The sequence below is a fragment of the Poecile atricapillus genome, chromosome W (assembly GCF_030490865.1).
Source record: "Poecile atricapillus isolate bPoeAtr1 chromosome W, bPoeAtr1.hap1, whole genome shotgun sequence".
NCBI classification, from domain to species: Eukaryota; Metazoa; Chordata; class Aves; order Passeriformes; family Paridae; genus Poecile; species Poecile atricapillus.
The window spans coordinates 42,765,161-42,779,360 of NC_081288.1; the positions used below are offsets into that span (position 1 = coordinate 42,765,161).

Sequence of the window (14,200 nt, forward strand, 5' to 3'; positions counted from 1 at the left end):
GGAATCCACTTGGAAATGGTAATAGAATGTTTGCTTTGATTGGAGTAGGCAAAAGGGATGAGCAAAAGAGCTTCAGTCATATTTACATTGCCACTTTGTGTTGTGGCATTACAACACCAGAAAATTGATTCTCCAAATTCTAGTTCAGAGACAACTTCAGAATATAAACCAACATCTAATTTTATGCCCTCTGGGTATAATTATCCTATTCTGTTTGTCATTAAGGATGAAACTCATTGTCATCTCCGATGTTTGGCGTTTTAAAAATTTGAAAGCCAGTGTTTGTTTCTTTCTCTTCTTGTCCTGTACAATCAATATGCCTTTCTGAAACTGCTGTATACCTCTATTAGTTTCTTTTTTATTTCTTTTCAAGCGGAAGGTTGCAAGAACCATGTTTGTGTTCATTAAGAAATGAATTCTTCTTCACAAGAAGCTGCAGAAGGGTGAATCCTGAGCAATGGGGAAAGCTGTAGTTAGGCTGTTTATTTGTGTTTTTTTTCTAACTACTGTGTTTATGAAACTGAGTTCTCTGTGCACACCTTTGAAAGTAGGGCTATGATTAAATATTTACAGGTATGGCATGAGGAGTAGCTAATGAATGTCTCCAGTATTTTCAGCAAACAGTAACAGTGGTATGTAATGCACATGAAATAAAAGTTTTGTTCAGAAGTCTTACTAGTATAGTAAAGCACTTAATGCTCCAACTTGTATTAATATATAACAACAATGTCCTCAGTTAAGGTATTTCCTTCTATTTAAATTGCCGTGAATACCACAGTATTTTAGTTCAGAGAAAATCTAGTTAAAAGCTTAGCTTGCTCTATGTTTTTTCAAAAAGTATGTAAAAATTCTGAAGTTATGTGTGTCTGCTGTTTGCATTCACGTAAAAGGAAATGAGTATAGGATTTACATGCTGGCAGGATCGTCAGTTTGTGTGTTAGAAACCGTGGGCCTGCTTCTGCATCTTTGGCATAGGAGATGGAGCCTGGTGTTTGTAGGGAGCAGTAGGTGGTGGGATAGAGTGAAGTGCAGCAGAGCTTGAAGCCCCTCTGCTTATCTGGGGAGAGCTTGTGCTCCCCTGCAGCCCCTTCATACTTTACAGACAACATAGGTGGGAGCTATTGCCATGAGCACTGGCCAGTAATGCCATTTTGTGCATTGTTTTTTTGCTTTACTATAGCAGCCATGTAGCTGTGTGATGCACCTCAGGAGCATGGGAGAGATGGGGAAGTCCATTGCACAAGGTAATAATGTACTTTCCGAAGCTCAGAATTTGCCCAAGCTTACATTAGTTCTCTTTAGAAAGTGGTCAGGCAGTTGATGTCCTGCACCTGCTGCTTGTGCTGCTACTTCAGAGCATTTGGTTGCTCTTCTTATCTTCTTATTTGCTTATGTTTCTTGTTATGGAGAGGACCAAAGTCTCTCTGGGATGTGCTGAGGACTAGGGAAGCTGCTTCTGCTGCTGCATGTTTAGTAACAGAGGCCCTGGAAAAGGTTGTTTTTACTTAATAAAAGCCAAGTGTGTCTGCTTGATTCCAGATTTCAGCTTTCATTTCGAAGACAGTTTAAAAACCAGAAAGTTTTACATTTTCTCCTTTTTAAAAAGCTTTGTAATTTTGAATTGAACTTAATAATTTAACTTCATGGAGCAGTGATGGCTGCAAGACTTCTGTCTTGACTGTTTCTGATACCTGCAAACACCTTTTCACATCTGTCGGGGAGAGTCCTCAATGGGGCAACAAACCAGCATTTCCCTCCCTGAAAAGAGAGAGTGCTGCCTCTGCTGTAGGCTACATCTTTGGTTTTCATGTTTCATGACAGTAATGTTTTTGCTGCTTGGTGGCAGATCACAGAAGAGATGCAAGTTGAAACCTTTAAAACATACAGTGATCCCTTCCTAAAGTCCATAGGTGAAGTTTTATTGGCTTGTTTATTTTTGGTAATATGCCTGTGATATTCCTCTAAGGTCTTTACCATTTGAAAGTTGAAAGCTGTGTGATAAAAACAGACTTGTAATGAAACACAACCTCCTTATAGAAGTTTCACTAAAAATAGTTCTGGTGGTGCCCTGGGGGTGTTCATCAGCTAGCGACAGCGGCTGCATTTTCACAGCAGGAAAAGCAGGGCTGGTGAGGTCAAGGAGGATGAGTCTGTATTCCTGTGGGGAGCTTGGCAGGAGCACCCAGGGGTTTTTAAGGTTTTACAGGTAAAATGAATGTGGGTTTGTGACAATATTGTTTTAAAATACCTGGAAAGCTGAAAGAAGCCCAAAAGAATTCCCTTTCCATCTTTCAGTGTGTGTTTGTTTTAGGATCGTCAGGTATTAGGTCTAGCTGACCTTTACTTAAAACTTCCACGTTTCAAAACTAGAACATTCCAACTTAATATTGATCAATCTCTGCATGCTTCTTTGAAACAGAACTGCTAAGTTACAATCCTGGTTTTTGCTTTACTTCTTTTGTGCTTTTGAAAACAGTGCCCTGATTTACTCTTTGCAAAATGACTCACTGAAATGTCTGCATTTCCTAATCCCTACTCTGCGTGCTCTTCCTTTTCCAAATGATGAACCTGTAAAATCTGTTTTACAGGAAGATTTTCTGACTTCCTTATGCTCCTAAGTGCAAAATGGTATCTCTTGGGAGCCTGGATGCAAGTGACCATGTTCAGCACATAGTTTGACTGAGGTTACTGCTTGATCCCTGACTTGTGCCAACAGACAGGAGAGGTCCTGATAGACTAGAGATTTCACTGGGCTTGCAGGAACGTGATTACAATAAAAAACCCCTGACAGATGTCAACGTGATAGGATTCGAGCAGTCACTGCTTTTGTTTTTGTGTGGGAGGGAAACTTCATCAGAAACACGGATGAAATTCCAGCCTTATCTTAGGGAATGCATGTGGCTTTCAGGCACGCAGCAAGAGAAGAGAACCAGCGCCTTTTCAGGCTTTTTGCTTCTCTCACCCTGTGCAGAGGATAATCTGCTGCACCTTAATTTTAAAGTTTTTTGAACTCTGCTAGGATTTGAAATGAGTATTGTCATAGTGTGCTTGTGATGTCGTTTCCTTTGTTTGCCTATTGCCATATGCCCTGGCCAGCTCCATAGGAGACCTGTCTGGAGTGCCTTTTAATGTTTAGATCCAGCAGTGATTAGAATACACTAATGCCCAGTGGGTATATGTGTCATTTTTTAACAGCTGCCGAGCTTTCTCCCTGCTGCTCCAATTAACACATTCGGCGCACACTTGCCGGTGAGTGGGCTGTGTGTATGGATTAAACCACTTTGCTGTTTATTCATCCAGTGCATGAGACGCCAGAAATGGATCGGCATGTTTCCTGTTCTTACAACAAATGAAATCAAACGTGCTCCTGAGCCTGTGCTCGGGTAGATATGAGGGCAGCATTTAACTGCTGAATGGAAACCTGTTTTGCCTTGAGATATGGTTCAGTCCATTGACTAACATCTATCCCCGCCTCCCAGCCCCTCTTCAAATGATGGAGACACAGGATAGAGAGCTCTCATTGCTGGGCTTCCCCTTGCTGGCAAGCAGGTCTCTTCAACTTTGTCCTCTGCTGCTTAATAACAGCTTGAAATCCTGAAATTCTCCTTTTGCTTCAATGCTTTCCTCCTTTATTTATTTTCAGGTTGAAATATTCCAGTCACTAGATTTGATAAAGTGTGTCTGTGTGTGTTGTCCCTTTTTTTTTTAAAAAAGGGAAAACAATATGCTTCCTAGTCACAGCTGAGATAAGGGAGGGGTTGTTTGATGGTAGCGGAGCGGCTGGTGGGAGCTGCAGCTCTGCTCCAGCGCTTGATTCATGCTGGGACAGCTCTTTGTGAAGCACAGGGCGCAGGGGGCTGCTGGCTGGGGCTGTGAGTGAGGAAGGAGATGGAGCGCTTCTTGGGCTTTGTCAAGCAGATAAGAAGATCGAGAAGAAGAAAAGGCAAAAAGTACCGGCCAGAGGAGGATTACCACGAGGGCTATGAGGATGTGTACTATTATGCCTCAGAACATTTCCGAAGTAAGTATTTTGCATAACCTCGTTTTCCTTTGGCTGTGATAAATGTTATGTTCTTAAGATGCTTAAACTCCAAAAATGCAAACGTTATTCCTCCCTTGATAGAACCTGAGCCTCATGTATGTATTAAAAGTCAGTTCCTGTGAGAGCTCTTTCTGGCTCTGCTGCCAATTAACAATACAAAGCATCTGAAGTGGCACAGAAGCTCTCAAAGTAAAGAGGGTCTGTCTGCAGACCCTGGTGAGATTTCAGATGCAGTTAATCCAGTCTGACTGCTGGAAACCTTTTGTTAAAACGCTGCGTTGAGAAGTGAGTAGGGTGGTGGTAGCCCTTGCAGAGTGCCTTTGGAAGGCTGTGTGGATATTTTTAAAGCACTACAGAGGCAGCGAGCACTCGTTTGTAAGTTGAAGTTGATGATTAATGTTTGGTATTGAGGTAGAGTCAGTTTACTAAGCCTCTGCTGTGACCTGGTCTTTTCAATAGTGAGTAAATTGGGTGGGCTGGTTCCTCGCTGCAGGTCCAGGACCACTCCTGGAGAATTAAGTGGGGATTTTTTTTGCTGGCACTCACGTGATGGCACTCAGCAGCTCTGCCAAAACCAAAATAAACTACCCGCTCAGAAATCCCTGTGTGAACTGTATGCTGGACCATGCAGCCTTCTTAGAGTTTGTCTGCTGTGCCTGTCAGGCTTCAGAGCTGCTGGCCTGCCATGGTCTTCTGGAGGAGAGGATGTGCCCAGAGATGCCCACAGGGAAGGTGGGAAGCAATGCTCAGCCCCTGCCTGGGGTCTTGTGCAGCACTGTCAGGGCGAGGTGGTGGCAGTAGAACCAGCCATGAGCAGAAATTGCCTGTTTCTGGTGTTTTGGCCACTGGTTTGGGACCTTTTCAGTGAAGCTGTACCTTGTTGAGCTGCTGAAGTTTGATGCACTTTGTTGTTGTTCTGTACCGTATGAGTGGTTGTCAGTATTTTTTTTTTTTTGCTTCATTTTCACTTTGCTGAAATAAATCATGGTGTTATGTTTGTTTTAAGATAGAATGATAAATGTGATTGTGCCTTACAGCACCAGAGAATTGCTATCTTGTGGAACATTAGGAAATAAAAGAGTTGCTTTTATTGGCTTTCTCCCAGTGTGCCATGCTTGCCTATCTCCAAGAGAAATTAATGGAGGGTGCTTGGTTGTTTACAGGGCTGCTTCTTGATACAATTTTGTTTGTTTTCCATTTTTAAGCAAATTCATTGTGCTGATAATATTAAACTATGTAATTTATCTATGTAGTTAAGAGGGAGTTCTTGTGAAAAAACGACCTACTGGGGGGCAATGCAGGCATAATGGGTAACATAGTGACATAAATTCTGCTATACAAAACCTACTACAGAAGAATCAAAAAGTTTTAAATCTGTTAAGCACTGCAAAATTTGAAAATTATATATGTTTGTGAAAGCATGTAGCTTTTTCTCACTTTAATATGTAAATCAAAATAACATGTCAAATCTGTATGTCAGAATATTTCCCTAGCTGATTGTTGTAGTTGAAGGTCCTTTAAAGAAGAAAGCAAAGCCCCTCCAAAAACTGTCAAATGTGATAATGATTTCTTGAATGACAATTAATAAATTATTAACTCCTAACTTAATGTATAGCACTAAGATTGAGCCAAATATCTAATAGGTTTTTCCTTTTACTCTACCTAGAAAATAAAAGAATAACATACACTTCAGCTTATGGAGGTCATAAGTATTTCAGACTGGATGAAATGTGTGTCAGATTTTGAAGTGCTGTTTACAGCAGTGTTCAAGTACTCAGATTGAATTGAACTCAGAATAGCACACAGCCCTATGGAGGTGGATGCGCAAGGAGTTAGCTACTTCTTACAGTTACTTAAACCAAAGTCACAGGAGATTTGGGCCATGCAGTCTTCATAGAGATATCATCCCAAGCACAGTTCCTCCTCAAGTGCTTTTGTCTGGTCTTTCCATGTGCTTTATGTGTTAGTTTTGCTCGGATAGGTGTGGTAGTTTCTGAAAGCAATGTGCAAAATCAGAAAAGAAGCTGCTGGTGCTACTACAAATGCTCTCTTCAAATTGAATTTCATTTATTTGGGACAATGAAATGTTTCATATTTAATTTAATTATGGTCTGGTGTTTCACTGTTTACAGTACAAATTTAGAGTAATTGCAGTGCTTTTAATAGCCATTCCTTCTGCAGTGGTTTGCTTAGAAGAATGTGTGCTTGCAGGAAAGATTGTATTTATTGTTACGATTTCAGAATATCAGAGCTAATGAAATCAAATGCCTATTGTTCATTCAACTGAATAGAGCTGGAGCTTTTTTAGATTTAGTTTCCTTTCTCTATGTTGTTAGGCATCCCTTCTCCATCATCATTTATGAGTTATATATCCAATTAGCCAGTACATTTGAAGATTGTCTGAGACAATCACTTTATGAGCTTGTTATTCTCTCTCTCCCCCATTTGTAATACAGCTTAGAGTGTTGTATGGGGAGGCAGAATTAATGGAAAAATGCAGGAACTGCGTTAGAATAACCGCAGGATCAAACAAAGACAACAAAGTTAAAAACAAAATAGGCCTCTGGGAATCACAGGAAAAAGGTGACTTTAGTTTGTCCTCAGCCCAGCTGTGCCTGGATATTCACATATTGTCACTCCCACTGTTTGGTATACTGTCTTTACTCCTCCGAAGCTTTACCATGGAAGATGTTAGCCGTGCTATTGGGACACAGCTGGATGAAGAGAACATGCAATGCTGCCTAAAGCTCCCCGAGTTAAAAAAGATACCCCAGCTCCTGAGGCAGATGTGTAATTTCTTGGACATTTCATCCACATATGTGCAGTTAATGGATAATCTTATTTTGACATGCAACACCAGCTCTCCTATCTTTCTGAAGTGTCTGGGCTATGTAATGCTAGAAAAACTAAATAAAAGTGATTTTGGTACACAAGCATATACTGACATATACAGTCATCATACTCATTTCAGTGCAGCTTTGCAGTGTGAACATAGTGGGTTACGAAATTGCTACCCAACCTACTCAGACAAGTTGGTGCTTATTGTATAAAACACTTTAAAAAACATCATGCTTATCTTGAGCAGCATTACGGCACTGCCATTCAACCTATTCTTTACAATGAGGCTTTGCATGAAAAAGGCCCTTACTATATTATTACAACGACTGTTTGCAAACCATCAGGAATGCTGTGTAGCAGAACTTCCCAGAATGCTCCCAGAAATGACATATCCTATTGCTGAAGTCAGGGTGTTGTGCCAAGAGCTTTGAGTTTCAGCCTAGTCTTGAGTGGGAGTGTGGTTTTAAGGCATCATGGGACCCAGCCTGACTTGGTCACCTCTGACCAAAACAAGCACTTCTTCCCACACCCTAAAATAATTTCAGCAGTAAGTCTTTATTTTTCAAAATATTTGGAAGGATTTGGATTTCTTCCGACCTATTTTGGAACTTCGCAGGTTTCATGAAACATGCAGGCCTAGAGGGGAAATGCATCTTGTTAAATTTTGCCTTATGTTACTTCTGGTGTCTGTCATCCATCTCCTGAGAGATTTTTTTTTCTCATTGGTGGTTCTTATGATGATGATGTTCTTCTCAACATGGTTCACAGCACAGTCTGTTGGCATAAAGATTTTACTTTCTATGTAGATGCAATGGCACTATTAAGTAAGGATCAGAAAAAGCAATGTTTGAAGAATTCTGCTACTAAACACCTACTAACCTGAAAGGTCCCATGATTTTACCCTTAAAACCTTAAAATGTTCCATTTAGTCACCAAGGTCCGATGAATAACTTTCTTCTATCCTTCATCAAGGCCTAGTATATGTTGTGTAACAAGAGCATTGATAAGTTAGACAAAGTAATCTGCCAGAGTCTGCATCTGCAGTGTAGTCATGTATCATTTCCCTCTCTGCTGCCAGTTAATTATTTTATAATTCTGGTGTGAGAATCATCTGGTTCCTTGGTTAAGTACCATCAACCTCTTGAAATTTGTTCCCTAAATACATGTGATGGTCTTTCCATTGGTTTGTCCTTCTCCCTGCCTGTGTCATCACTAGAAAATGAGGGGAAGGTATTTGACTCCTAGCCTAGAAAAAAAGTAAAAATGAAAAACTGAAGGTTTTAAATGACTCAGAATTGAAAATGTCCTTTTTGTTGACCAAAATCTGGGAATTAATACAATTAATATTGTACATATGATACACTTCTTGGGATGGTATCAGCAGAAAAACTCCACTTAGGTGTTATTCTCCAACACAGCTCAATGTTATGGTGCAGAAACTCCCACACCATAGCTGCCAAAATGTTAGGACTAAATGTCTTTGAATTTCATACCCGAGATGGTTTTAAAGCTGTATTAAGTACATAAGACAAAACACCAAGGGGAGTGACATGCCTATGGTTTCTTAATACTGTGGTCAGTAGCAACATCATTCTTGTCAATATTTTCTCCGTTTTGTAAATTGGTATGAATAGCTCTTGTTTGCAGCAATCTCACTGATTTGATTTGGGTTGCAGAAGAGTTAATAATTTTAAGAGTCATGTGGTGACAAGGGAATTGGGTGTCTCTTGCTCAAGCTGCAGAGATGTTAATTGATCCTGAGGATGAGGAATGGAGGACAACTGCTTTTCATTTTACAATGATTGTGTGCTGCTAGTTTGCAGTTTAACTGGATGTGCTTTTGTGTGGGGGCTGTTCTTCACCTATCACAGATCTTGTCATGTCAGTACAGTAAAATCTCAGCTTTCATAGAAACTGAAGTATTTGATGATGTCTACGAGAAAAAAAAGGCTTGATAACCTGAATAGAGGATATTGCAGACTTCGAAAACACAATGAAAATAATATTTTTTAAAAATAACTAAAATTTATTGAAACATCTTATTTCCTTCATCTTAATAACTATTTTATGGTTGTTGGAATCTGGAGATTTTCATTAATGGACTACAGGTCCTTAGTATTTCTGCTTTCCATAAACCACTTTTTCCTGAGATCTGGGTACCCCCAACACCTCAAGTTCATCATGGATGTGATGTCCAGACAGACTCTGTCATCACAGGGCTACCTTACCGTGTCAGTCTGCAAGCCAGCCACAGTGACAAAGGAAGCTGCTGTATTTGAGCTTTATTGCTGGGACAGGCAGTGTCAACTTCCCCATTCAGAATGAAACAAAAGTGGTAGCAAGTGATGTTGTCTCTGCTTCCACTGCTAAGACTTCCAATGTGACAACTGCAATATTTTCCATTTTGGATGAAATTCACCCAGTCGATAGATAAAGGTCTACCCACATGCTCGTTATCTTGCTTTTTTGTCTTCTTCAACACACATAGGTGTTAAAAACTGTTGTTAAAAAACTGTTGCGTTTTTTGTAAAATAATTGGTCATTGTATCTAGTGCAGTTTTATATTCCATGACAGCCATCCTCTTGCAGAGAATCGCTTGACTTCTGTTGAGCTATGTGTGTGTTTTGGAGATGATCCCATTTATCTACCTTCTTGCTCGTCATGGTTACCAGTGACAGTCAGTGAAAGTGGAACCCAGGTGGAGGAGAATTGCATACAATCCTCATTTTATAGACAAGTCAAGCTAGTAGGAGTAGGTAATAAAAAGAAGACTGTTAGCACTCATCAGCCTCCCATGAAATTATTTATGTTTTCTAATCCCATAAGAAATATGCATATATTAAAATCTTACTTTACTCCTTTTCTGTCTTATATTAAAACAAGTAAGTCTTGGCATGAGGCTTGTGTTTGTAGATGTTTAGTCTGAGTAGTGGCTTTAGCTGCATTATGTTGTTTATATAATTAAAATGTAATAAACTGGTGGTGTTACTTGTGCTGCAGTAGTGTGATGCCCAGCCACACGGTCTGTTAGTGTGGCACCTAAACCTGAGGCTGTGGGGTTCCCTGCGGGACTGGAGTAACACATCTCTTCTTGCTGGGCAGGTGTGTGCTGGTTTTGGTGAAATGTTTTCTTTATTTGTGAAACAGGCCACAAAAGCCTAACTTTGTTTTTTCCTTAAAACTGTGCTGCAACAGCCAGTTTTAAGTTTGTTAGTAATAGGATTGCTTTTTTAAATGACCCTTTGTTGCTCTTCTACAAGTGGCCCGTAGCCTCCCGGGGCAGCACAGAGCATGGATAGTAAAACATTGGTTTGGAATTACTTGAGGGAAAACAGCTTATTTATTTGAAGGCACTGAAATAATGAGACCTGAGTTATGTAGTTCTTTGCAGTGGAAACACTTCTCCCTTCTAGCAATTACGAGTATACAATTTCTGTGCTACTTTTCTTTCATTTACTTTCCAATCTAATTCTTTACTGAATAACTAAAGATCCTGATTGTTCCTGCTCAAGAAATTTACTCTTTCTAGGTCTTCCTCTTCTTACAGTGGTTGCTGGTATAAGGTTATACTTTGATGTTTTAGAGAATTTGGCACCCTTTATATTTTAGTGTGTCTAGAATATATGACGTTCACATTCAGACAGAGAGATCTGGGCTTCCTACTTCCTGAAATGATGTGTAAGTCCTTGGTTTTAATCATGGCTTTGTCAGTTTACATCATGAACATGTAGTGATGTGATTATTTTTTCCCCTTGGATATTGAAGTCAATGAAGTATCAGGTTAAAATGAAGTGAATGAAGTATCAGGTTTTATGAACTAAGATTAAAGAGAGAGGTAGAAGCAACTACTGAGGTGTCAGTTTTAATATCAGCCTTTGGCTCCAATGGAAAACTTGAAACAATTAGTGGAACAAAGAAAGAAACAATTTAAGTCCCCTGCTGATGAGATTATAAACATTTATTGAATGATTGCTGTGTTTTGTTAGCAGGGCATGACAGGAGCTGTCATTAATCATCATGAGTACAAACACACCTGTTTACCATAGTTATTATTTCTGTAAGACAAATGTGGTGGTACTCGCTGTATGTACAGAAATTATTGGGCAATTTTGTTTAATGTTTTTCAGCAGAAAAGCACAGGGGTTGTGCTGTGACTGGGTACAGGGGTCCACAATGACCACACTGCTGATGACCCAGGCACCTTAATGCTACTGATTTTGTTCAAAGGGCTTTCTAGTTTCCTTCTGAAACCCAGGAAATGATACACAAATCAGCATTCTGAGGGCACGTACTCCAGATTTAAAAGGCAGCAGAACTAAGGGTGCCTCTAGGACCTTCATTTGGCCTTTCATTAAAGAGTCCTTAATGAAGGACCTGATCACTTTTGCTGTAGTGCTGGTGTGACAGAGGCTGTACCAAATCCTGTCAGGGCTCATCCCTTGTTTTCCTCACATGAGAGCATGAATTTGCAGATGTCTGACACCAGTTGCTGTAGCCAAGGGAGGTTTGGTTTGTATATACAAAAATTACATAAGTCACAGTCTGAAAATCCAGCCATAAGGCATCTCAGGCTGCAGCCTTACAATTCTTACATACCTTTGATGATAATCTTCCGGTTCTCTGGTTTTCTGACTCTGAGATGGGGTTAATGGTACCTCTCCTTCACAGATACGCTGTGGAAATAAGTGTTTGCTAAGCTAGCAAATGCTACAGTGATGAACACCACAGAACTTGGGGAGAAATTAATGTCTGTCCAGAGAGAAGGGCTTGAATAGTGGGTGGGAATTAAGGTATGGAATTACATTTTGAGCAATGAAGGGAAAGCAAGGTCTTAAATAATTTATCAGGTATTTAAAACAATTTCTTTTGGGCATTAAATGAAAAGAGGTCTCATGTAAGAAGTAGATCAGGTAATTAAGGACTATGTTGCAATGCATATGCAAAAGGAGGCCAAGCTGAGAAATTCTTAAATCTGTAACTTTCAGTTTGCTTTTTTCATGTTTTTTGTGAGTGTGCACATGCATGCAGTAGAGAACATGGAGCCAACATGCCTTGGGATTTAGTATGCCATGGAAATTTCATAACAACATGTTACAAATGTAATATTTGCTATAAATGAATGAAAATTTTCTTGAAGTTAAGATGCAGAAGTAAATTTTGACGAGTGGCCATAGGATCTGATGACACGTGTATCACTTCAGTGCATTCTGTAGTAACAGTCCCTGTGCTGACACCGTGAGGGAACACTGGGGGCAGCTGGGGGACAGAGGAGGGAGAAACCAGATTTGCTTTTTGGCTGTCTCTGGGTACTTTGAACAGATGATAAGAGACACTTGAGGTGACCTATCTTTGAAAAGATTACTGTGGGAAGAGCCAAACTTTGGAAAGCAGAAAGGAGAAAAGAGAGATTTAAGACAGCTCTGGGGGAAATGCAATGAAACCGTGAAAAAGAAAGTGAAATCAAAAGTACATAGATATGATGTGAAGTATTAACTCAGTAAATTGATCTCAAGTCTGTTTGCAAATGCTTCCTTTGAGTGTGTTTAGCAAGCTCTGTGGCTGCTCAGGTCTATATTATTTTGATAACATTGTCCCTCTCCCAGAAGGGTAAAAGTCCTCACTTAACAGTGCACTCTGTTACTATTCTGTCAGCTGATAGCATCTCTATTAAAAGAGAAAATAAAGTATTCACAATGTATTACAGGTAAATGCAGCAAAAAATGAACAGTGTGAAAACATGTTTAAATACGGAGATATTTTTGCCTTTTTGCCCTTGCTTTCTGCAGGTTAGAGTAGGGAATATTTTAAAGCCCTGATGACCTCCTACCTGCAGCCCGTTTTTAGGAGCCCAGTTAAGTTGTGTGGTCATCAAGGGATGCGTCACAGCAGTAGCTGCAGGCTGTGGTGCCAGCTGTATTAGCACCGAATGCTCGGAAATCAAAAGGGATGTTTGCCACGCTGTCTGATAGCGATGTTGCATCTGACAGCCCAGTTTAGGGAAAATGAGAAAATGCTTGTGAAGGAAAGTTGGGAGAGAGCCTGGATCTATGGCAGAGCACTGCCAGCAGCAGCAGCAGTGCTCAGGTCAGTTGTCAGTAAATCTAAATACGTCTGGTGGCATTTACAGTTTGGAAGGCAGGAACACGGATTTTCCATTGCGTGGTGGTAGAATGTCACGTGGCCTGTCATGAAAATGCTACGCTCCCTTTCATTGCTGAAAGGAGACCAGAATGACTTCTGAAGTGAAGAAACCAAAGCTGGTCAGGCTGGTGGTTATAGCTGCCCATCAGTAATTAAATAGAGTGCAGCGTGGTGGTGGAACTCTGAAATCCCCATGAATTTAATGACATTGTGGTAGTCTCTGAAATGCTCCCTCTGTAGCTTGACCCATATTTCACCTGGGCTTCACAGATTTGCAGAGGAGTTACACAGGCTTTCCCAGCATTTCTAAATCTGTCGGCATTCACTTCTGCCATACCCTGGCAGGAAAAAAGAGAGAAGTCTTCTGAAGCTTAGGTTAGTTATGATTTACCTATGTTTTTCTTGGTTTACACTAAACATCTCACAGAAATAGAAGTGTATATATGAATGTGGTAGGTTTTGAAAACAATCAGCCGCTCCCCAACTGTCTTAGCAGGCTTCTTCAGGCAGGGGATACCCAGCCCTGTGCTACAGGAGAACAGAGAGGAAGAGGTTTGTCTCCTGGAAGAGCACAACAATCCCTTTAAAATGCTGCCACTTCCAAGCGTATCACAAGGGATGGAGAATGCTCTGAACGGTTTTATTTTGTAACTGGTACTTGATTTGTGTGCTGCAATTCGGTGTTTGTGTTTTGTTCTAGGGAGGGTAGAAAGTAGTGATCCTTTCTAGTTTATTTTGGATTTTTTGGTATAGTTTTTTTCCTTCACAACTCCTTTGAACTCAAGCTCTTATAACAATATGTAAGGCTGTGGATTTTATAGGGCAGATTGTGTCCTGCAAATTGTTTCCACAGACTGAGCAAAACTGTTGAAGGCTGTTCTAGTTACAGCCTGGAGTTTGTGGTCCTTTGTCTTGTACAGATAATTGAGCTTTTTACAGCCACATGTCCATTCACAATAGGTTGTTTTCTTCCTTTTAGATAGTAAAAGAAGTTTATTAGCTGTTGGTTTAAGTCTCTTACAAAAATGTTGCTCATGGCATAATTATTAAGGAGGTTACATCAGTGTGAGTAGAGGACCAGGCTAAGGCAACACACTGATCCATTGGAAGAAAATAGCTTTAATATACGGAAAATGCTCAAATCTTTTGTCTTTCTCACAAAATTGCAATAAAGACAA

General features: G+C 40.2%; 1 protein-coding gene across 7 annotated transcripts in view; it reads left to right on the forward strand.

The window, feature by feature from the left end:
- Positions 1–14,200, forward strand: part of LOC131591740 (glutamate receptor-interacting protein 1) — a 311,658-nt gene that overhangs the window by 90,064 nt on the left and 207,394 nt on the right. For 5 of the 7 annotated variants that reach the window (XM_058862750.1, XM_058862752.1, XM_058862754.1 and 2 more), the window contains exon 1: positions 3,889–4,021. The exons of the other annotated variants lie outside the window; for them this stretch is intronic. In XM_058862750.1, the coding sequence (XP_058718733.1) occupies positions 3,889–4,021 (133 nt within the window). Of the gene's footprint in view, positions 1–3,888; positions 4,022–14,200 lie in introns of those variants that run through there. 7 annotated transcript variants of the gene reach the window in all.